Here is a 24975-nt window from a genome sequence, read left to right as displayed (position 1 = left end):
GCAACTTACCCCATGTTTCTGCACGGACACATTTGTAAGATGCACAAACATGTTATCTAATTCACTGGTGCTTGGGGTGTACTTCATTGTACAGAAACGACAAAATCCCAGCCGATACCTGCAATGTAAAGGAAATAGAATGGAAATTTGCCCTAAATGGAAATGTACTGCCTGCTAAATTTCCAATGTCACATTTCAGTAATATGTAGTAATAACCTTTCTTAAAATTAGTAGGAATTTAACAGATTTTGCTTAATTAAGTTCACCCAGTCTCACTGAGTCCTGTCTACCTTCTGCATTAGCTCATGGGCAGGTTATTTTTATACAACACCTGGTAGAAGTAATCAATTCTCAATTAAACGTTACAGATCACAGATCTTTCGATTAATGTTGCAGTCTTGACCAACTTATGTCATTGAACATCAATTTTCCATTTGTTGTAACCAATCAGTACTCTTTGTATCACAGCAGACTCTGTGTAATACTCTGCAATTCATTCTGAATTCTGTCCTGTTTCACATCTGAACAATCCTAGGTGAATACTAATAATGATCCCTTTACTATACTTAATTGATTGTGTAGCAAGTACAGTGGAACCCTGATTTAACGCACCCCGATTTAGCGTGAATTCGGATATAACGCGATGAACATTGGACCCTTTTTTTCGCTCACAATTGGCAAATTTAGCGCGACCCCGCTTTTTTCGCGATAACATTTTATAGACCCCAACCATCGCGTTATAACGGGGCCGCGCTGTAGTAAGAAGGGATCGAATGGCTCCTTTCTTTCAGGATGAATTTGGTGGACCTGCTGTTTTCCTCATGGATGTGACTTAAAGGGTGAAGTTTTCCTGTCCCACCCTCAAGGTGGGGGGGGGGGGGGGGGGGGGGTGTGGAGGATTGGAGCTGGCAGGACACAGACCATGCAAAGTCTGTAAAAGGCCAAATCAGAAGATGAGGTGATATTCCTCCAGCTTGTGCTGGATTTCACTGGAGTATTGTAGCAGGCTGAGGACAGAAATGGGAGCATGAGAGCAAGATGGCGAATTGAAATGGCAAGCTACCGGGAGGTCGGGATCATGTCTGCGGACTGAGCGAAGGTGTTCCTCAAAGCAGTCACCAGGCAGATTAGGTTTAATGGTTTATCTCCACCTGTTAAATATTTCAGGCGATCACCTTGGAAACAAGATATGTAGTTCATTCATATTCCCTTGGTCATTATCCTTGGGTCTGTGCAAATATGGTGACTCAATCTCAATGGACTGAAACGTTGAAGGTATAGTGATGCAAATTGGATCGTCATCTTTAGCTGTGAGCTCAAGTATCCTTTAATCTTTTTTTAAATGTTCAATTCGGGTTTCCAGTCAGTTAGTTAAAAATCATTATTTGACACAAGGCATATTTTTGTGACATCAGGAAATATTATTTGTTTGTGAAACAATTTATGTTGCTAATCAGAAAACTGCACAAGACATTGCTTATATTGATCTAGGAAATGAGACTTTTGATTTTCCAGTGTTCCGACTTCCTAAGAACTTATAAGTCAGAGTCTAAAACAGTGCTGGTTCTTGCTAAATATGTGATGAACAATCTTGGAGATACATATGGTGCATTTAAACAGGAGAGGGCAGAAACAGGCTGGATTTAAAAGAAATGGGAGCCGGAATAGGTCTTTCTGCTCATTGAGCCTGTCCCAACATTCAACATGATCATGGCTGGACTGATTGGAGTCTTAACTCCACTTTCCTTCCAGTTCGCCCACAACCCTTGACTAACCGGTCAATCAAAAATCTGTCTAATTCAACCATGAATATACTCAGATCTCCCACTCACCTGACGAAGGAGCAGCGCTCCGAAAGCTAGTGGCGTTTGCTACCAAATAAACCTGTTGGACTTTAACCAGGTGTTGTTAGACTCCTTACTGTGTTTACCCCAGTCCAACGCCGGCATCTCCACATCGTATATTCAATGACCCAAGAATGGGTCTGTGAAAGAAATTTCAAAACATGCATCTCAGCTCAGAGCAGAAATTCCTCCTCATCTGTATCAAATGGAGTATGTAGATTAACCTCCCACATGTATGTTCACAGATTTCCTTACACTTGCTATTTCATTTCCCTACAGTATCGGTTTATTTTTCAATGCCTTAATGCAACAATTTGAGAGGTTTTTTTCTAAACTTCAGGGTAGGCATGTTCTTAAATTCCAGATATAAGCAGTTCATTACAAATCAATTTGCCATATGAGGAATGGTTGAGGACTCTGGGTCTGTACTCGTTGGAGTTTAGAAGGATGCGGGGGGGGGGATCTTATTGAAACTTACAGGATACTGCAATGCCTGGATATAGTGGACATAAAGAGGATGTTTCCACTAGTAGGAAAAACTAGAACCAGAGGGCACAACCTCAGGCTAAAGGGATGATCCTTTAAAACAGAGATGAGGAGGAATTTCTTCAGCCAGAGAGTGGTGAATCTGTGGAACTCTTTGCCACAGAAGGCTGTGGAGGCCGGGTCATTGAGTGTCTTTAAGACAGAGATGGGTAGGTTCTTGATTAATAAGGGGATCCGGGGTTATGGGGAAAAGGCAGGAGAATGGGGATGAGAAAAATATCAGCCATGATTGAATGATGGAGCAGACTCGATGGGCCGGGTGGCCTAATTCTGCTCCTATGTCTGATGGTAAATCTGTTCTGAGCAGGTGTTTTACTTGAAAGAAAGCCTCATGATAAACACTATCTGTCACATTACTGAACTCTCAAGTTTCCCTCATGGTTCTTGGATGCTGATTTATTGTGTCCTTTCTAAGACAAAGGACTGTTACCTGCAGTGAAAAGAAGTTTAGAGTCAGAACTGCCAGTCCTATGCAGACTATTCCTGATCTATCCCTAATAGTGATGAAATATTTAAGACATTGAATGTTCCAAAGATTTGAGCAGCACGATGACACAGTGGTTAGCACTGTTGCCTCTCAGCACCAGGGACCAGAGTTCAATTCCGGCCTCAGGTGACTCTGCCTGTGTGGAGTTTGCACATTGTCTATGTGGGTTTCCTCCCACAGTCCAAAGACGTGTGGGTTAGGTTGATTGGCCATGTTGAAGTGACCCTTAGTATCAGGGGGATTAGCAGGGTAAATACATGGGGTTATGGTGATAGGGGCCTGGGTGGAATTGTTGGTGCGGGCTTGATGGGCCGAATGGCCTCCTTCTGCACTGTTGGGATTCTATGAAAGATTTCCTTCAGACACTTACTCCCTCGCTGTCCATGTGGTTAAGCGGAAAGTTTAACTAAAGCAGTAGTTTAGCCGCCATTTGAAATATAAACTGCAAATTTCACTCTGATGCATCTCAGCTCAGGCTACTGGGTAATTTGCAAGGTGATGTCTTTGCTGATGAAGATGAGTTTTATAATTGTTTGAGTCATAGGATTGAGTTATCGGATTCCTTTTAATTGCATTTAAATTTGTTTTCAGAAAACCCCGAATCGGACGGGATAAAGATAAATTTGTGCAACATAGAAAATCCTCCAGTCTGCTGATAAGCTCCTTGCATCATGAGTCTGTATTTATAAAATCTGTATTCTGCGGTTGGTATTTTTGTATCACACCACAAAACTAAAAGCAATTTTCTCAATATCATCCCAGAATACATTTCTGTAATGCAATATGTTGTCCATGTACAGCAATTTTACAGCAATATGAAGCTCAATGTATGGATCCGCACAGTAATAAATCATTTGACTTGCCAAAGGCTAATATTACATTATCCGTCAAACCCTTCAGATAGAGAACGTGGGGCCTGAGGGAAATGTATAAAGACGTGAATCATAGAATCTCTACAGTGCAGAAGGCGGCCATTCGGCCCATCGAGCCTGCACCGACAACAATCCCACCCAGGCCCTAACCGTGTAACCACATGCATTTACCCCACTAATCCCCCTGACGCTAAGGAGTCATTTTAGCATGGATAATCCCCCAAACTTGCATATCTTTGGACACTAAGGGGCAATTTAATATGGCCAGTCCACCTAACTTGCATATTTTAGACTGTGGGAGGAAACCTGAGCACTCAGAGAAAGCCACACAGACTGGAATCAAGACTGGAATCAAACCCTGGCGCTGAGAGGCAGCAGTGCTAACCACTGTGCCACTTAAATCCGTTAAAAACGTAGAAAGTAGCATTTTGATTAAACTCCACCAATGCACTGATTTCCAGGCTAAAGCCACAACTCCCAAAATTCTGAAATGATTATTTTCTTTGCTCTATTTATATTTGAGAATTTTATTTTTTGACGAGTGGATTAGCAGACATAAAATCATTAAACAAATTATTTGTTTATGATATATACTCAAAAGAAAAAGTCTTATATTTAAACTCTCTACAAGAATGTTAGGCCCAGAAGTAATAAAATTGAATATTTCCACACTTACATATAACATTTTAACGGTCGATAGGAGGTCGCCAACACATACAAGCGTAAATCAAACTTCTTTCCACCAATCAGCAGTGGGTTGTCTATGTACAATGAAATGACATATGCCTCCTTCCCAGCTGGAGATATAAACCTGCAAATTAATGAAGATCAGTGGTTTGAACCTTCTTGTTCACAATCTTTAAAAATACATTAAAGGTGGTTTGGGAAATACAAATGGTGTCAAGATACTGGAGACATAAACGTCAAAGCAAAAACCTGCACTTGCAACCTCTGAGTCTATTTCATTACCCTATCTCTTAATTTTGAGGCAGATTCCACAGAACTATAAAAATACATCGAGTGAGATAATACAGCAAATTGGCACAATTAGAGCAGTGACTTGTCCCATTTCCCAATCCCAGTTCTGATATTAAGCTGTAAATCAGTATCAAATCAAAACTGTCCATTTATTTAATGACCCTTAAGTATTTAGTATAAAAGGTCTATCACATACAGAGTTATTGGGAGACTGAGTATAATACTGCCCACAGTGATGTAAGAAAGTGCATGACCCATAGCCATGGGTCAGTATGGAGTAGAGACATGTAAGGATCTAAACATGGAGATAGTTCCTAACCTGTACACTTTACTGTACATGTGTAAATAGATCTAGTAGCTAATAAAGGTTCACAGTTAACCAACGGAAACTTATTTAAGACACACCATTCGGTAACCAACATCCTCCCCAACAGGTTGGCAGCATGCTGAAATGAACAGAAATGCTGGAAGGCTAAGAAAAAACCTCAACAAAGATTCTGACCTGAAAGAAGCTCCCAAGAGGCACCGAGTGCACATAGGAAAAAATTAACAGAAAACACTCCAGAGAAAAGGCCTGGAAGCCAAGGACAGAGATTTATACTGCAGCAGTAGACTCCACTGAATCGCCCATGGAAGTCCAGCTTCAGAATGAAGAATCGACAGAACCTACAATGTTGAACTAAATCTTTTAAAGTTCCAGGCAGCAGCTAGTCATAGAATCCCTACAGTACAGAAAGAGGCCATTCGGCCCATCGAGTCTGCACCGACCACAATCCCACCCAGGCCCTACCCCCATATCCCTACATATTTACCCGCTAATCCCTCTAACCTACGCATCTCAGGACACTAAGGGGCAATTTTAGCATGGCCAATCAACCTAACCCGCACATTTTTGGACTGTGGGAGGAAACCGGAGCACCCGGAGGAAACCCACGCAGACACGAGGAGAATGTGCAAACTCCACACAGACAGTGACCCGAGCCGGGAATCGAAGTCCAGAGAGCCCTTTCACTAATCCATTGTCAGAAGCACTGTTTGAAAGAAATTTGCAGTTAAAACCCAATCCCTGACTTGGAGTCTCAATATGTGGCCTCCGAGCTTGCCAAAGAAAACAAGAGGAAGCGAAACATTAATTAAAGATCCTGGGAAGACTGCCACTGACCAGCTCAGAAAACAGCAAGAATAAGTTTGAATTTGGCCACTTTGTTACTCAGCAAAGCAAACCACTGAATATATGAAGTCGGCAGACAATTGATCATGGTTGAAAAAGATTTTTTAAACAAGTGTGCCATTTTGCGGAGCCCACCAAAACAGGCAAGCATAGGAAATCCCTTTGTTTCTGAGTGAATGGTGAAGCATGAGTAATTGTGCTGTTTGTATTAACGACAGCAATATTCAGTCAAGTGGGAGAGGAGCATTTGCAACATTTAAAGGAACTGTTTAATCTACAGAGAGAAGCCAATTTAGTTGTAAACGGGGCTAAAAGTGAACTTACAAAAGTGCAAGTTACATATTTAGGCCACACTGTTGGATGTGGACAAGTGGCCCCACAAGATGCAAAATTAAAAGCTATTGTGTAATTCCCAGTGCCTACGACAAAACAGGAAGTTTTGAGATTTCTAGGCATGAACGGATTTTAGCAGAAGTTTATGCCAAATTTTAGCAGTGCAGTTGACTGAATTATTATAAAACAGAAATATTCCAATAGATGCAAGAGTATCAGAATGAATTCAACAGCTTGAAAGCTATACTAACTACCACATCTGTTCTAGCGGCACCCAATTATACAAAGCAGTTTAAGTTATCTATTGACGCCAGTGCTGTGGGTGTTGGTGCTGTGATGAACTAGGAATTGAAACACCATTCGGATGTTTCTCACGGAAGTTGAATGCATATCAGAAGAAATATTCATCCATTGAAAGAGAGAAATTTGGGGTAAATCTTCAGATCCCACTCACTTTGGGAATCGAGGTCCATTGACCTCGGATGGGAATTTCTGGTCTCTGGGTGGGCGCAGTCAGAAAATCCCGCTCCTTAAGTTTGCTGTTTGCCTTGCAGCATTTCTAAATTTATGTTGCAAGCAATTCTTCACAGAGATAATTATTTATACCGATTACAATCCTTTGTAATTTCTGGAAAAGTTTCAAAACCAGAATGCCAGACTGTTAAGGTGGAGTTTGTTACTGCAACCATTTAATTTACAAATTATACATGTGGCTGGATGAGAAAATTTAATTGCAGATGCGTTGTCAAGAGTTTAAAATTCAAAAGAGCTTGTAATTTGAAAAATGAAGTGTGGACTGAAACAAACTCTATTTTTATAAAAGACTGATTTGATTTGTCACATGTATTAACAGTGAAAAGTATTGTTTCTTGCGCGCTTTACAGACAAAGCATACTGTTCATAGAGTAAGAAAGGACAGACTGCAGAATGTAGCATTACAGTCATAGTTTGGGTGTAGAGAAAAATCAACTTAATGCAAGGAAAGTCCATTCAGAAGTCTGACAGCAGCAGGGAAGAAGCTGTTCTTGAGTCGGTTGGGACATGACTCAGACTTTTGTGTCTTTTTCCTGACGAAGAAGGTGGAAGAGAGAATGTCCGGGGTGCACGGGGTCCTTAATTATGCTGGCATATATCTGTGTATATTTTCATGTAATATTTTGTGCGTACAGATAAATATACTATGTAAAATGGGTTGAGAAAAAACCCATCTTTTGGAATTATGATGGTTCATTTTTCCATGACGTTGGACGTGTGAAGAAAGAGGGCATTATTTTAGTATTTTTGGGGTTTATTGGGTTATTCTGTGAAGCAGACTTGTTGGAAGGGTGTGTATACATAATTTAATTAAGTTGGGGACTGGCTGTCATAAAGGGTCCAGGTGTGAAAGGCAAGCACTTGAAGTTGACCCTTCTATAAGTAAATAAGACATGGGTGGAAATTTGTATTAGGAGATAAAGGAGAATTTGGATTTTTAGTTGTTAAATTTCAAAGTGATGTAAAAGGGATTTACAACTTTAAAAAGGTCATAAAATAAAAGAGGCAAGGTTATAAAATTTTATTTTATTCAAGGGGGGGCAATAGGGAAAATGTAAAAGATTTTTATATTCTGGGAAAGGTAAATGTCAAGGAAGGGTAAAGAGAATAAAATAAAAAAGAAAACTGGGAGAGGTTAGGAGCTGTATTTGGTGAAGGGGGGGTGGGGTGTAGTGAGTCATGTAAGATCTCCTGGAGTGTGTTCTGTGCTGGGACAGAACTGTGAAGAAGCAAAGTGGGTTTCCAGCCAACCCAGAAAAGTGAGCTTGTCTTTTCCAGAAAGCGGGGTTTTGTTTTAATGGGTTTTTAAAAAATTTCCACAGCAGAGTAGGAGAGGAAGTGACACCCTGTGACATGTCTCCCTTCAACAACTGTAGATTTGCCTTATGGTATTACTAGACATGGGTTTGTTGCCTTAAGGGGTGTTTATTTGTGAGGCTAATCAAGTAGGAAATCTTCTTGGGAAAATTAGTGTTACTAAACATTTCGACTGTGTAAATACAATCTTGTATGTTTAAGTTTTATTTTCTTAATAAATGTCTTAATTTAATATTTAAGATTTCTAAACATTTTACTGGAATTTGTAGCTTCTGACTTCAGTACTCATGGTAAAAATGCAAAAAGAAAAGCATTGTGACAGCTTGCCAAGATTTCCTTTGGAATTTGATTTGCACAGCTCTTACCCACTTGCCAGATCATAACACTGGAAAAGAGGAAAGTAATCAATAGTCTGGCTGGAAGTGTGGAACAAGTGAGAATTAAGGTTCCATTGTGGAAATGTGAATGAATATACTCTCTGGGATGTCCCACATGGCACAAGAAGAAACAAGGGGATGAATAGAATGTTCAAACACCCCACAAGAAACAAGTTAGAGTAGCTGCAACCACTGATTAACACAACAACTAAACTGACAACATGTGGTTCAGCAGGAAAAAATAGAAAACAATGAACGCATACCTAGATGCCCGCCCAACCTCCAAGCCAACAGAAAGTGCCAGCAACAACAGAGCCTACAGAACTGTCAATGCGACTTAGAAGAGTTATAAAGCCTACAGACCATCTGAAGCTTTAAATTCAAGGACTTGAGGGGGGGGGGGGGGGGGGGGGGGGGGGGAGTAAGGCAGCAATAACGTTGTAATAGTGCTAATGTAATAATAGCAATAATGTAGTCATGACAATGTAAATGTGAGACTGAAAACAATTTAAAACATGAAGTAAACTAGTATAACTCCATATACATTGGATAAAGACTTGAGGGGGAAGCATAGTATAAGGATTTGGCACTTGCAGGGTTAATGAGGGACTGAGTACAGTACTGCCCTCAAATGACGTAAGAAGGTACATGACCCAGGCCCAGTAGTCAACGTGAAGGTAGCTCCAAGTCTGTACCATTCACTATACATGTATTGATTTATCTTAAATTAAATTCACTGACTTTTCATTTCAAACTTAGAATGTTTTTGTACCCAATTCAAATTCAGCACAAGTTTGTGACAATGAGAAAAAAAAATCTGAATCAGGATTGAAAATCGAATTCAAACACGTACTAATTCGACAAGAGCAAGTGGCTTGAGTGTTTGTTTTTATTCCACAAACCATTCTGCCTTTACTCTTGTGGTTTAGAATATATTAATTTTTTTTTTTTACAGCACTTGTAATCCATTGGCAGCCATCTTACCCTTATCTACATTTTCTTTTTTAGGGTCAGGTGGCAGGCACAGCAGCAACAAGTAAACTTCCCTCTGTGCTACAAGTACTAATCTGGACAGAACTTCACCAATGGGAAATCCTTTTCATTTCATCAATCTCCAATTCACCTAATGGTCTGTATGCTGAAAAGCTAGAAAGATAATAATCTCTTAGGAACTGCTACAAAATGTTGGCTAGAGTTGCTTTGAAACAATATAATAGGCATCCTAGAAAAGGCAGTAAAATCTCAAGAACTCCATCTATGGCACCCAAGAAAATTCTCATTGGTTCTCTTTCACTTGTGTGCATGAGCCCAATAACCTTTAAAAGCCCAACAGGATAGTTTTAAAGAAACAAAAAGGACATCGATGGCACGTTGCAGATGTGATGTGGAGATGCCGGCGTTGGACTGGGGTAAACACAGTAAGAAGTTTAACAACACCAGGTTAAAGTCTTTAACCTGGTGTTGTTAAACTTCTTACGTTGCAGATGTCAGCAAGATGGATGCAGAAAGGAATGGAGTACTGCCACAGTGGCTTTCATGCAGGAAGATAAAGAATTTTTAAAAAGACAACTAGAGACCAATGCATCTCAAGTCACTTTCATGGATCTTCCAAGGCTGGTTGCAGGCTAGCACTGGCAGAGACCTGGGAATGGATGTGTGCCCATTTCAGGAGGAGCGGATAAGGCTGGTGCAGGAAGTGGCATTCATGTTGTCAGGATAGAAAAATAACTTTTTTAAAGTTCATTTTATTAGTTTACATTAACACTGCAATGAAGTCACTGAAAATCCCCTAGTCTCCATACTCTGGCACCTGTTCGGATACAGTGAGGGAGAATTTAGCATGACCAATGAACCTAACCAGTACGTCTTTTGGGCTGTAGGAGCAAACCCATGCAGGCAAGGGGAGAACATGCAAACTCCGCACAGAGAGTGACACAAGCTGGGAATCGAAGCCAGGTCCCTGGCGCTGTGAGGCAGCAGTGCTCACCAATGTGCCACCTTGCCGTCCCCAATGGGATATGAAAGCTTTGAAATTAATTTCAGATTTTTTTGGCTCACACATTTTTGACTCATCAAAATCTTGTAGAAAGCTCTGATGATTAAATCTTTGAGCATTGTACACATGTTAACCAGTCCACTATCTATTCCTTTTTTTGGATGCTGCTTAGTTCCTTCTGTTGGCAATAACGCCAGCGACAAATCAAAAACAAAGTCATTCTTACGTAGTAGTCCTGCTGTCACGTGACCACTTCTTAATTTGGGAGAGTTTATTGATGAGAAAAATTCCCTTCCCTTGAGCTTTTCCACATGGCTTCATTATCCATGTGCTAGTTGGGTTCTTCCGGAATTCCTCAACAAACAAATTGTAATCTCCAGGAAGCATGAATGTAACCGGGATAAAATCTGAAAGATAATTATATCACATTGTTGATAAGACTGAGAAATCCCAAAGTCTTTGCTTTCCATCTGCCTCCACAGTGTTTAGCATCAGCAATCTAAACCTCACTTTTTCTTTGCATGGTTCATCGGTTAAAAAAATTAAAACCATGTAAAAAATCCTTCTGTCACATCTACTAGCTGAATGGCTCCTTTGGCCACCTATTCTTAATTTCCCGTTTCTCCTGCTTGGGTCTTGCCTCAGAATGTGATACACTTTGGGGCATTTAACTATATTAAAGATGCTATATAAATCTGTTATTGTTAAGAATGGGGGAAAAAGAGAAATAAAATCAAGATGATACAGACTTCACAGATTCACATTTTACCAACTGTAGTTTTGCTCTTAAACACTTACCAAAAAAATAAATAAAATGTTGCAAGTACTACAATCTCCATGCAACATTTAACACAAAAGGGGGAATATTTTGCCCCAAGATGAACACTGAAGGAAAAGGGGAGGGTTTTGTTTTGATTGGGTGTGTCCAAAATTGCACGTTCAAGGCCTGATGTAGGTTGACAAAAAAAGACAAAGAATTTGACCAAACTAGCATGTTGTTCAGACAATTATTCAAAACAATGATTGTGATATAAAAACACACAGGTACTTGCTGTGTAGAAAATTTTAAGGACTACTGTTGGGAAAAGGATGAGGGAGTTTAACGCTGTATCTAATGCAGAATCATTTGATTCTGAATCACCTGAACATTATCACCTTGAAGACACATTTCTACTATCACGGTAACAATTACCACACCATTTTAAAAACAAGGTAGCTGGAAGCCACTCAGATTCTTCCCATTACTGATATCTCTGGTGCAGCCAAGCAGATGTGGGTATAATACATCTTTTAAAGAAATAGGTTCACCTGAATGTCACTGTTTCAATTTAAAAAGGCAAGCAAAAAGGAAGCAGTTTTAATACAATTGCTGGAGTATAATTTTTTTTAAAGAGTATTATGTGTTATGTATTTCTACATGCAATATTGAAGCCACTCCAATTCCTTATTTTGCTAATGCTCACTTCTTACTAACTGTTCAGCAACAAATTATATCGCAGTCAATGTCCCAAACCATTTTATAGGGGCAAAATGGATCGCAGCAAAGGTAGGAGGTGTCCTAAAACGGTAATTAAAAATTTTGGTTTCAAGTGGGATTTTGGCAGCAGGATGAGAAGTGCAAGACAGTGTGATTTCAAAAGTTCCAGTGATTAAAGTTTAGAAAGCCAAAGGCTCTCCCAACACTGGGCAAATTAATAGAAATGGAGGTCACGTAGAGGAGATAAGAATTGATGAGCAAAGTCATGGCTCAAGTATAGAGCTGGAGGATGTTTCAGGCGTAGTAACAAAGCACATTTTACACAGAAAACAATCCGAGGGGTTTCACACAGACACGAGGGGAAAAAGACACCAACTCAAGCAAGAAGAAAGAAACATTTGTGAATAGAAGCTTCAGAAAAGAATTGCTTTTTTAAAAAGGAGGGTCTTCAAGAAAGGAAGGGTGGTGACGGGAGAATTTTAGTAAGAAAATTCAAGTGGGACCTAGGCTGCAGAAAGCACAGCTGTAACAGGATGAGGGGTAGAGGAAAAGGGAGAAAGAGGGATGCAAAAGAAGCCAGAGACCAGAGCTTTTGCAAGGGCTTCCAGGGCTGTAGGAGACTACAAAAAAAGGGGAGAGAGTGAAGAATTTAAATGCAACGGTAACAATTTGGAATTTGATGAACTGAGATTGGGAGCCAAGGAATGGTGGAGGTAATGGGGAAGCATGACTGGGTGTGCAAAGAATACCAGCTCAAAGTGCTGATTTGAAGACCAGAAAGGAAAGAACTACAGTACAGAGGTGAGGAAAGCACATCAAATGGTTCTGCTCTTCCCAGCATTTAGCTGGAGAAAGTTGTATCCCATTTGAGGCTCAATGGCAAGGGTTTGAAGCAAGATTGAATAGGACACTGAGATTGATTCAAAAATAGGCAGGATTAAAACCAAAGATAGAGATTTCAGTGTCAACAGAAGAACGATTTTCAATTGTAGATAGGTCTGGCTTATTTTTTACTTTGTTGGATAAGCAGGGCAACTCAAAGACTGTTGCTTGAAATAAGGGTGGTGAAAAGGTCAAATTGTGTGTCATTTGCATTCATATGGAAATACACCCCATGCCTGCAGATAATGTTACTGACTAGATACATGTAAATGAAAGGGAGTGGGGTGGCAGGGAGAGATTCCCCTGAAGTAACAACAGGGACTGGAGAAGGAACCTTGCTTATGATACCACACTGGTCATCAGAAGGGGTAAAGATGGAACCAAGCAAAGAGATACATGGATAAATAATTTTAGGATGGTGGATAATAGGTGATCAATAGTATGTTCAGTTAAACAAATCAGCTTATAACTTCATTATTTCCATTCGCCAATTACCAGTTTGGCACTCAGGCATTTTTAGTACTGCCTGTTTTTTAGAAATGTATTCCTCATGATACGCAATGATAGCCTTAAGGAAAATGCATTACACTTAAAATAGGCTAGTGAAAATGCTAAATCTACAAACAAAGTTGTAAAGTTTTAAAAGTTTAAAGTTTTAACGTTTATTTATTACAATTAGGCTTACATTTGTCACAAGTAGGCTTAAATTAACACTGCAGTGAAGTTACTGTGAAAATGCCCTAGTTACCACACTCCAGCACCTGTTCGGGTACATTGAGGGAGAATTTAGCATGGCCAATGCATCTAACCAGCACGTCTCTCAGACTGAGAGGGGAAACCCACGCAGACAGGGGGAACGTGCAGACTCTGCAGCCGGAGTCACCCAGCCAGGAACTGAACCTGGGTCCATGCGCTGTGAGGCAACAGTGCTAAGCACTGTGCCACAGTACAAGTTTTTAGCTTTTTTTAAAACCTAGAATGGGTGGGCTGTCTTATGGGGAAAGATTGGACAGGCTAGGGTTACAACTGCTGGAGTTTAGAAGAGTAAGAGGTGGCTTGATTGAAATACATAAGATCTTGAGGGGTCTTGACAGAGTAGATGTGAAGAGGATGTTCCCTCTTGTGGGAGAATCTAGAACTAGGTGTCACCAAGGGAGGGTTAGAAACATAGAAAAACTACAGCACAATACAGGCCCTTCAGCCCACAAAGTTGTGCCGTACATGTCCCTACCTTAGCAATTACTAGGCTTACCTAAAACCCTCTATCTTACTAAGTTCCATGTACTTATCTAAAAGTCTCTTAAAAGACCCTATCGAATCCGCCTCCACCGCCGTTGCTGGCAGCCCATTCCACGTACCCACCACCCTCAGTGAAAAACTCACCCCCGACATCTCCTCTGTACCTACTCCCCAGCACCTTAAACCTGTGTCCTCTTGTGGCAACCATTTCAGCCCTGGGAAAAAGCCTCTGACTATCCACTCGATCAATACCTCTCAACATCTTATATACCTCTATCAGGTCACCCCTCATCTCTCCAAGGAGAAAAGGCCGAGCTCACTCAACCTATCCTCATAAAGCACGCTCCCCAACCCAGGCAACATCCTTGTAAATCTCCTCTGCACTCTTTCTATGGCTTCCACATCCTTCCTGTAATGAGGCGACCAGAACTGAGCACAGTGCTCCAAGTAGGGCCTGACCAGGGTCCTATATAGCTGCAACATTATCTCACAACTCCTAAACTCAATTCCCTGATTGATGAAGGCCAGTACAACATACGCCTTCTTAACCACAGCCTCAACCTGCACAGCTGCTTTGAGCGTCCTATGAACTCGGACCCCAAGATCCTTCTGATCTTCCACTCTGCCAAGAGTCCTACCATTAATATTATATTCCGCCATTCTATTTGACCTGCCAAAATGAACCACCTCACACTTAACTGGGTTGAACTCCATCTGCCACTTCTCTGCCCAGTCTTGCATCCTATCAGTGTCTCGCTGCAACTTCTGACATCCCTCCACACTATCCACAACACCTCCAACCTTTGTGTCATCAGCAAACTTACCAACCCATCCCTCCACTTCCTCATTCAGGTCATTTATAAAAATCACAAAGAGTAAGGGTCCCAGAACAGATCCCACTGGTGGGGCACTCCACTGGTGGGGCACTCCACTGGTGACCGACCTCCTTGCAGAATATGACCCATCTATAACCATTCTTTGCCTTCTGTGGGCAAGCCAGTTCTGGATCCACAAAGCAATGTCCCCTTGGATCCCATGCCCCCTCACTTTCTCAATAAGCCTTGCATGGGGCACCTTATCAAATGCCTTGCTGAAGTCCATATATACTACATCTACTGCTCTTCCTTCATCGATGTGTTTAGTCACATCCTCAAAAAATTCAATCAGGCTCGTAAGGCATGATCTGCCTTTGACAAAGCCATGCCCATTTAAAACCGAGATCAGGTGAATCTTTTTTATTGAGATGAGTCTTTGAAACTCTTTCCACCACCTTTTCAGGAAGAAAGTCTTTGAATATTTTCAGAAGCAGAAGTGCATAGATTTTGGAAGCGAGGAGGAGATAAGTTATTGGGGGTAGGCAGGATGCAGATTTGAGGTTACCATCAGATCGGCCATGATCTTATTAAATGGTGGAACAGGCTCGAGGGGCTGAATGGCCCATACATACTCTTTGTTTTTATGGAAATTCACTTGTTCAATGTGTGCATGTGAAAACAAAAGTTGTGTTACATTGTACTACGACACAAGCTGGACTTCCTTGTCCTAGCAATGTTGAGTTGGCCTTAATTGCCAACTGTAAGATGGTTGCACTATTGCTGAAATATTGCTTGTACACTCCCACCTTGCAAGCTCTGTAAAGCGATTTATTTTCCCAGTACAGCTTTTCTCTTGGAGCCTTTCCCAATAACTTAGAGCATTATTCCCCAGAAGTTTCTTAAATGCACAATAAAACATTATTTACTCATTATTTTCAGGCAGATCTATTGACTGAGATTTATTAGCATTGAGAAAAGAATCCTGCTGTCAACTACAATATCCTTTCGATCCATCAACTCTTATGGAAAAGGGTACCGACCTCCACCTAAACTGATTGAACCCAGTCCAAAACCCTACTGTTCAGCATGACAATCTGAGGTTTCCCAAGGGCATGACATCAACTAACTAAATATAGAACAGGTGTCAAAACTGGAACATTCTAAAAATCTCAGCACAACATCGGAGAGCTTATTGTGCAAGTTTTAACATCTATAAAGTTTGATACAACTTCTAAACTAGGATTTTCCTATACTGAATGCGTGGCTTCTGGTAAAAATTTATCTTTTTTTACTCATTCATGGAACATGGGTGTCGCTGACTGGCCACCATTAATTGCCCATCCAGTTGAGAGTCAACAACATTGCTGTGGCTCTGGAGTCACATGTAGGCCAGACCAGGTAAGGATGTCAGATTTCCTTCCCTAAAAGACATTAGTGAACCAGATGGGTTTTTCCGACAATCGACAATGGTTTCAGTCATCAATAGATTCCAGATATTTTTTATTGAATTCAAATTCCACCATCTGCCATGGCAGGATTCGAACCTGGGTCCCCAGAACATTAGCTGAGTTTCTGGATTAATAGTCTAGCGATAATACCACTAGACCATCGCCTCCCCTATTCAAGTGAATTCGATGGCAATCAGAACTATTCTATTTTAATCAACCAAGAGATACAATTATGAGATCAGCAAGTGTGTCCAAGGTACACAACATGGTAAGCAAACAATCCCTCATTTGCATTGATTTTATCAGCTTATGTTTTGCTTCATTGAAAAAAATCCAAAACACTTTCGCACTTTGTTTAACCTTCTTGTGTAATTGGGTCTGAAAATGCTGGGTAATTTTACAATGGCTGCTGTGAGCCATGCGTTTGTCATATGACCCGAATTACCTGACTGGTGTCAACTACTAAAGTCATTGTTTTCAAAAAAATTTGAATCATTTTTGGAGATCTTTTGGAGTAAAGATTGAATTAAATGTACATAGTTACAACCTTGCATGCTTTGCAAGATTCAAGTTGTCTAGACTAAAGCACTTGTCACCACCACCACCTGGGTACATTGATGTGGCATTGCAGATATACACACCATACGTGATGTAGCATTGTAGATGTATACACACACATGACAATAGAACAATAAAAGCTTGGGGGGGTGGATTCACCGGGACCTCTGCAGGAAGGCCTGGTGAAGATTATAATTGCTGGGTTTGAGGCATGATGCTCCAGCCTCCTGCCACTGGGCAGGATTTGGTGCATTCATGTTCATGCTCCATTACCTTTAACTAGCCTTCTGATTGACAAGTTGGATCAATTACCCATCAGCCAAGAGCTTTGTTTGTTTCTCTTCATGATTGAATGTATTTGTTCCTGACTGCAATGTTTATAAACATTCTGCCTTTGGCTGACAGGTTGGATCAATTATCATGAGGTTTTAGTTCCTCTTATTTTAACCACAATGTTTGGAAAGCACCCTCATGTCTGTGATGTAGGGGTCGGGGGTGTTGACCCATTCTTTCAGTGGTGTTTGGGGGGGGGGGGGGGGGGGAGAAGAGAGGTGGAGGATGTCCCTCTGTAGAGGGGTTGGGGTGCTCCCCTTGTCCATGGGGGTTGGCATGTCCGTAGTGGCGGGCAGGGGGCCTGTAATATCTCATTTCTCCCAACTGTAGAGGGGAAAACAGGCAGATTGTAAATCAATCTTTCATTTTATCTACACCAGCTTTGTGACCAACTGATAAGCTTAAATAATCACAGGTTAATCAGCTTATCAAAATAGTCAGTATTTGATTGTTTTTTTAAAAAAAATGGAAGGTCACAGTCATTAGTTTAACAATGAATAAAACTTGAGGTAGCTTTTTGGGGCTTTGTTTGTTAACTAAACTATAGAGACAGACACATGTTGGCCAAAAATTTCAATATGAATAACATTAGTGCTGGACAACATGTAGGGAAGTTGAAACAATAATAGTGACTATATTAAACTAATGTAAAAAACAGAGGATACTAAAATAAACTGGGTGACAGCCTTATTTATTTCTTGGCTGGTGTTCACAGCCATCTGAATAAATTTCTGTTATCACATTCAAGGTTTCTGCACTTACCTAGATGAACATATTTCCCATTGTCATCTTTCTCCACAAGTGGACTTGCTTCCCTCTCCAGCTCTCGCCGATAGCGCTTGATATTCTTTACCATGAGATCCTTCCGTGTCAGCTCATAATGGTTTGGAAAATGGTTCACAATTTGGTCATCATTCAGACGGTAGCCATTTTCAATGCTGAAAACATTTCGAATTGTCTGTACGCTCATCCTAAGAGAGCAACAGTAGCCATTACATTAGTTTTAAATATACAAATTTCAGGACATTTACATTTCAAGAATATAAAATCCTTCCTGTTACTAATACATTCTATATACATTAATAATACATTATTTCCTATCCAATTCCTCTTGCTTTGATCTCTGCACCGCATACCAACTCCAGTTGAGAGGCCTTGTTAGGAATGGGTTAACAGACCTTCCAATTAAATCCTAATTTGATGTCAATTATTCAGTAGAAGTCACTGATATATATAAAGGGGCCACAGGTGACACTATTGGTTGGTGGAGAATTGTGTGTGGAGTTGGATCAAAGAAATAAAGGGATTTTATGAAGAAGCAGAACGCGTGTCTCCATTACTCTACTGCAACGGAGAGGCTCAAACAGGCCTTTACCAAAACTGCTCACCAATGACTAGCAAACCACTAAAATATGTGTTTCACCGGTGCTGAAAAATTCTTCTCCATTGAGAAGGCAGAGTTCCAGTTACACAACGTTCATTTGAGATTATGGATTTGTTCAAATTATTTTTTACTGCATCCATCCAATTTTAACAAAGGAAATTAACAGCTGCAATTATTCCAAACACTAATAAATTCCTTTGGCGTTAATACTATTTGGGCTCATTAATTTAAAAACGTCATTCATATCGAAGAATTTGAGGAACGTTTTCTTTCCCTTTAAATCAACGCTGACTAGATAGTACTAAACCCGCTTACATCCTTCTTACAACAATTACTTCCATCTATATAGCTTCTTTAGCATTCCTTGGAAATTTTACTCTGCTATCAGACAAAATTTATTACTGAGTTATATCAGGAGATATTAAGACTGATAGCCAAAACCTCGGCCAAAAAGAGGTGGGCTTTAAGGAGCATCTTAAAAGTGGAAAACGGTAAAATGGAAATTCCAGAATTTAGGGCTAAGATAACCAAAGACACAACTACCAATCGTACAACTATTAAAACTGAGGATGTGAAAGAAACCATAACTGGCAGAGATCTAAGGTTTGTAGGACTGGGAAAGGATGGATTTAGATTTGGTGATGAGGACGACTATTTTAAGAATGAGCCATTTCTGGACTGGCAGCCAATGTAACTCATCAAGCACATGGATGGTGGATGAACAGGACTGGTGCAACAAGTGTCTTGGATCAGTCTAAAAACAATAATGGAGGATGAAAGATGAGGGGCCACCCAGGAGTGGAATATTCAACTCACAAAGGCATGGATGAGGCTTTCAGCAGCAGATAAGCTGATAAAGGATGAAGTCAGGCAATGATACAGAGTTGGAAGTAGTGACAGAGGAGGATAGGAGATTGGAAGTTCACCTCAGGTCAAATACAATATCAAGTTTGTAAACAGTCTGTGTTAAGACTTAGATAAAAGCCAGGGGGAGCAGTGGAATTGGTGGCTAGAAAATTGACTTTGCGGTGAGGATGGGACAGAATGAGCGGATTTTCCCATGGCAGGCGGGATGGGAAAATTCCGCTGGACAATAGGTAGTTGGAAGAAATTTCTGTTCATCCAATACTGGCTTTTTGACAAGCAGTGTGACAAATTAGAAACAATGTAGGTGCTGTTACAGTTCCATTGAATTGGCAGCACTCTACTACTACCACCACATGTGTAGACAATAGGCTTTGCCAAGATTTGAACAAAGTAGTTTCACTTTCCAAAACAAGTCACTTGATAGAATCAGGAGCCAAGATCCGTTAACTCAGCACTGACAAGGAACTGATTCTGGACTTTACTGGTCTGACACCTCTTATTTTCTATGTGTTGCTATGTACCACAGTAAGCAGCGCATTTAAGCATTCCTACAAATATTTTACTGTACGATTCATTTCTTTTTGCTGTCTCCTTCATTACAGTTACTTATATTCTCTCATGTCGCTCCTTCCAATGTTAACTAGCTGAGTTCTACTTGCAAAGTCCATTGGAGTGTGCATGTAGTAGCTTGATCCCTCACCAGCATGGATGCAAAATAAAGCATTTTAAAAATCCACCACTGCAAAAACTGAAATTTCTGTTCCATTTTCATTTCTGCAAGTTACTGAAAAAGCCATCTGAGCAGCCAAAAACTCAATGGAGCTGCAACTATTTGCATCCAGTTTCCTGGGCATCATACAGAATAGGAGCAAGCATGTTATACAATGCCAATGATCCCCATGTCTGTGGATGTGGTCACCAATCGAAACATATAAACAAGGATGAGAAGAGTGTCAAGGATAGGCTCCAGCGAATAAAGAGAAGCCACAACTGCAAATGTTGTGGGCACAATCACACAGATAAGTGTAGAGTCAGGCAAGGGCCACTGTGCTACACAGTGAAAGTGTGGCCTTTGGAGAAGCCATGGGCACTTCAAAGCCCGAAGAGAGGTCAAGGAGTAAATAATGCACCATCATTAAAGTCATCAGGAGGAGGAGTTGGGAAGTTAGCAGTTAGATGGGGAATAGAAGCAGGTGAATATCATGAACAAGTTGATCTTGGGAGAGTGAAGGTGAGAAATGAGAGAACACATGAGTAAGCAACTGAGAGAGAGAGAGATTCAAGGCTAGGGTAGAAGATGGGCGCTTGGAAACAGGTTTAATTTGATAGGCAAGGAAGAGGGAGAGAAGCAGCAGAGACAGCTAAATACAGAGGTTCAATCTTAGGAAGAAAGATGTCCATTAACTCTTTGTATGTTTTTGGAAGTGACGGCAGATGGAAAAAGATTACTGAGATGGATGGAATTAGAGGAAAGAAGCCAGGGCTTATATTTTCCCTGCCCTCTTTTTTTTAGGTCAAACCAAATAAACAAACTCAGATTAAGTCAGGACAAAGTAAAAGGGGCAGCTCCCCAAAAGGAGGGGGGAACAGCCCGAACAGAAATCAAAGTACAAAGGAAACTTAAAAACATTAAATTAAAATGTGATTGTCAGGGTCAATAACGCACCCAGGCAGGGGCAAATCCGAGACTCGATTGGTGAAGCAGAATGAGACTTCCTGGAAGAGAAGTTCATTTAAAGATAACTCCATTTTGTAAACATTCTTCTTTTCTGTTTTCAAAAATATTGACAAACATCCAGAATGGTGATTGTCATATGGGTAATGTTTAGAAATGTGTTTAATTAAATGAATTATCTTCCACACTGACTGCGCTGCTTCATTCTCTCTGGTTGTATCACAGCTTGGTATGGCTCCTGCTCTGCCCAAGATCGCAAGGAACTACAAAAGGTCGTGAATGTAGCCCAATCCATCACTCAAACAAGCCTCCCATCCATTGACTCTGTCTACACTTCCCGCTGCCTCGGCAAAGCAGCCAGCATAATTAAAGACCCCACGCACCCCAGATATTCTCTCTTCCACTTTCTTCCTTCAGGAAAAAGATACAAATGTCTGAGATCACGTACCAACTGACTCAAAAACAGTTTCTTCCCTGCTGCTGTCAGACTTTTGAATGGACTTACCTTGCGTTAAGTTGATCTTTCTCTACACCCTAGCTATGACTGTAACACTACATTCTGCACTCTCTCATTTCCTTCTCTATGAACAGTATGTTTTGTCTGTATAGCATGCAAGAAACAATACTTTTCACTGTATGTTAGTACATGTTGCAATAATCAATCAAATCAAAAAGCTTTGTTTTGAAGTCATCTCAGACCTCAAACATCTGATTGACACTTCAGGTTTTGCATCAATGCCAAGTTGAAAACCTCACACCAATGTTTAAGAATCATAGAATCCCTACAGTGCAGAAAGAAGCCATTCAGCCCATAGGGTCTGCACTGACCACAATTCCATCCAGGCCCTATATATTTAACCCCATACATTTACTGTGCTAATCTCCCTGATACTAGGGTCAATTTAACATGGCCAACCTAACCCGCACACCTTTGGACTGTGGGAGGAAACTGGAGCACCCGGAGGAAACCCACACAGACACGGGGAGAATGTGCAAACGCCACGCAGACAGTCACCCGAGACCAGAATTGAACCCGGGTCCCTGGTGTTGTGAGGCAGCAGTGTTAACCACTGTGCCACCCAATGTTGTGTTAATACAACATTAAGAAGAAATAAATTCAAAGACTATTTCCTCGGGTGGATGGAGCTATTACAAGGAGGCATGACTATAGGGTTCATGGTGGGAGATATAGGAAGGATATCAGAGGTAGGTTCTTTACGCAGAGAGTGGTTGGGGTGTGGAATGGACTGCTTGCAGTGATAGTGGAGTCAGACTCTTTAGGAACATTTAAGTGGTTATTGGATAGGCACATGGAGCACACCAGGATGGTAGGGAGTAGGATAGCTTGATCTTGGTTTCAGATAAAGCTCGGCACAACATCGTGGGCCGAAGGGCCTGTTCTGTGCTATGTTCTAAATAGGTGCTCCTGGAGGGTAGTCTGCAAAGAGACATTTATTTGTCACAAGTAAGACTCACTGCAATGAAGTTACTGTGAAATTCCTCTAGTCGCCACACTTCAGTGCCTGTTCAATGCACCCTAACCAGCACATCTTTCAGACTGTGGGAGGAAACCCACGCAGACACGGGGATAACATGCAGACTCCGCACAATGACCCAAGCCAGGAATCGAACCCGGGTCCGTGGCGCTGTGAGGCAGCAGTGTTAACCACTGTGCCACCCAATGTTGTGTTAATACAACCTTAAGAACAAATAAATAGGTGCTCCTGGAGGGTAGTCTGCAAAGAGCAGAGACATTTATTTATTAGTCACAAGTAAGGCTCACTGCAATGAAGTTACTGTGAAATTCCTCTAGTCGCCACACTTCAGTGCCTGTTCAATGCACCCTAACCAGCATGTCTTTCAGACTGTGGGAGGAAACCGGAGCACCCGGAGGAAACCCACACAGACACGGGGAGAACGTGCAGACTCCGCACAATGACCCGAGCCGGGAATCGAACCCGGGTCCCTGGCGCTGTGAGGCAGCAGTGTTAACCCACTTTGCCACCCCACAGTTTAAGTAAAGCAGAGAACCTGAAGCTCTAACACGGCGCTGCGGCATGAAGGTGGAATCCACCCCAACAGTGACCATGTTAAGCACCCACAGAGGCAAATGGAGGGTCTTGGGGACAGCTCGCCCATCAGGTTAGCAGTAAGTTTATTTTATAAAACCTCAAGACAAAATAGTGAATAAATGACAGTTTAATTGAGAGCAGCAGCTGTGCCTCACTCACCAGTAGAAGTTCCAGTCTTCATCAGGGGATGTCTGACTCCAGCCCCTCTTCTCAAAATTATTCACAAGCACCGACTTCTCGATGTCTGTCGCCCATTTTACTTTCCCGGCCATAGGTTCAAGCTAAGTGAGGAAAAATACGAGAGCCGGTTAATTAACAAGACACGGGAATGGCAGAAGGCTTTGCCCGCGAAACAAGGCAATTTGACAACTCACCTCAGTCAGCCTGAGGAGAGCGGGCTGCAGGGCCCGCGCCGCGCGCACCAACGGACGCCCCTCCCTCCCGCGCCAACCAAGTGGACTGCATACGCATGCGCACAGCTGTCACGCATCATGGGATTTGTAGTTTGTTGTTCCGGGCATCCTGGGATTTGTAGTTCCTCTCGCTGTCGGCGCCCAGTTTGACCTCCCGACGTATCCCGGGGGGGCAGCGCGGAGATGCTCGCCATGGGAACCAGCCACCTGCCTCAGCTCAGATGGGGAGAGGTCAATCTCAGAGCTATCAACAAGGATGTCGTTTAAAGTTTATTTATTAGTGTCACAAGTAGGCTGACATTAACAGTGCAGTTGCAGCCACACATTAACACTGCAAGGAAGGCAAATGCAATGTTAGCATTCATGTGGAGAGGGCTAGAATACAAGAGCAGGGACGTACTTCTGAGGCCGCATAAGGCTCTGGTCAGACCCCATTTGGCCTCTTTTAAGGTCAAACCAAATCATAGAAACCCTACAGTGCAGAAAGAGGCCATCTGGCCCATCGAGTCTGCACCGACCACAATCCCACCCAGGCCCTACCCCCACACATTTACCCGCTAATCCCTCTAATCTACGCATCTCAGGACACTAAGGGGCAATTTTCGCACGGCCAATCAACCTAACCCGCACATCTTTAGACTGTGGGAGGAAACCGGAGCACCCGGAGGAAACCCACGCAGACACAGGAAGAATGGGCACATTTCCATTCTATCTGACGAAGGAGCAGCACTCCAAAAGCTTATGGTATTTGCTACCAAATAAACCTGTTGGACTTTAACCTGGTGTTGTGAGACTTCTTACTGTGAACTCCACAAAGACAGTGACCCGAGCCGGGAATCGAACCCAGGTCCCTGGAGCTGTGAAGCAGCAGTGCTAACCACTGTGCTACCGTGCCGGTAGCACAAACTCAAGTTAAATCAGGACAAAGTAAAAGGGGCAGCTCCCTAAAAGGAGGGGGAACAGCCCGAACAAAAATCAAAGTACAAAGGAAACTTAAAAACATCACATGATAATGTGATTATTAGGGTCGATAATGCACCTCAACCGCGCCCGTGGACACCGCATGCTCCCTCTCCAGGGACACCTGGTCGCGAACGTAGCCGCGGTAGAGGGGCAGACAGTCAGGATCGACGGCCCCCGTATTGTGAGCAGTTTTGGGCCCCGTATCTAAGGAAGGATGTGCTGGCCTTGGAAAGGGTCCAGAGGAGGTTCACAAGAATGATCCCTGGCATGAAGAGCTTGTTGTATGAGGAATGGTTGAGGACTCTGGGTCTGTACTCGTTGGAGTTTAGAAGGATGAGGAGGGATCTTATTGAAACTTACAGGATACTGCGAGGCCTGGATAGAGTGGATGTGG

The 24975-nt window shown here is 41.8% G+C and overlaps 1 protein-coding gene across 1 annotated transcript in view; it reads right to left on the bottom strand.

Moving 5' to 3' along the window:
• Positions 1-23674, bottom strand: part of LOC144479178 (polyglutamylase complex subunit TTLL1-like) — a 33450-nt gene extending 9776 nt beyond the window's left edge. Inside the window, exons 1-6 of the mRNA XM_078197784.1 lie at positions 23580-23674; positions 23365-23486; positions 17970-18178; positions 10682-10862; positions 4426-4560; positions 10-118 (exon numbers count right to left, since the gene is read on the bottom strand). Of these exons, the coding sequence (XP_078053910.1) occupies positions 10-118; positions 4426-4560; positions 10682-10862; positions 17970-18178; positions 23365-23477 (747 nt within the window). The 5' untranslated portion in view covers positions 23478-23486; positions 23580-23674. The remainder of the gene's footprint in view (positions 1-9; positions 119-4425; positions 4561-10681; positions 10863-17969; positions 18179-23364; positions 23487-23579) is intronic.
• Positions 23675-24975: the final 1301 nt, after the last annotated feature.

The sequence above is a fragment of the Mustelus asterias genome, chromosome 25 (genome assembly GCF_964213995.1).
Source record: "Mustelus asterias chromosome 25, sMusAst1.hap1.1, whole genome shotgun sequence".
NCBI classification, from domain to species: Eukaryota; Metazoa; Chordata; class Chondrichthyes; order Carcharhiniformes; family Triakidae; genus Mustelus; species Mustelus asterias.
Note: the sequence above shows the minus strand (reverse complement) of the source record. Positions and strands in the feature narration are given on the sequence as shown.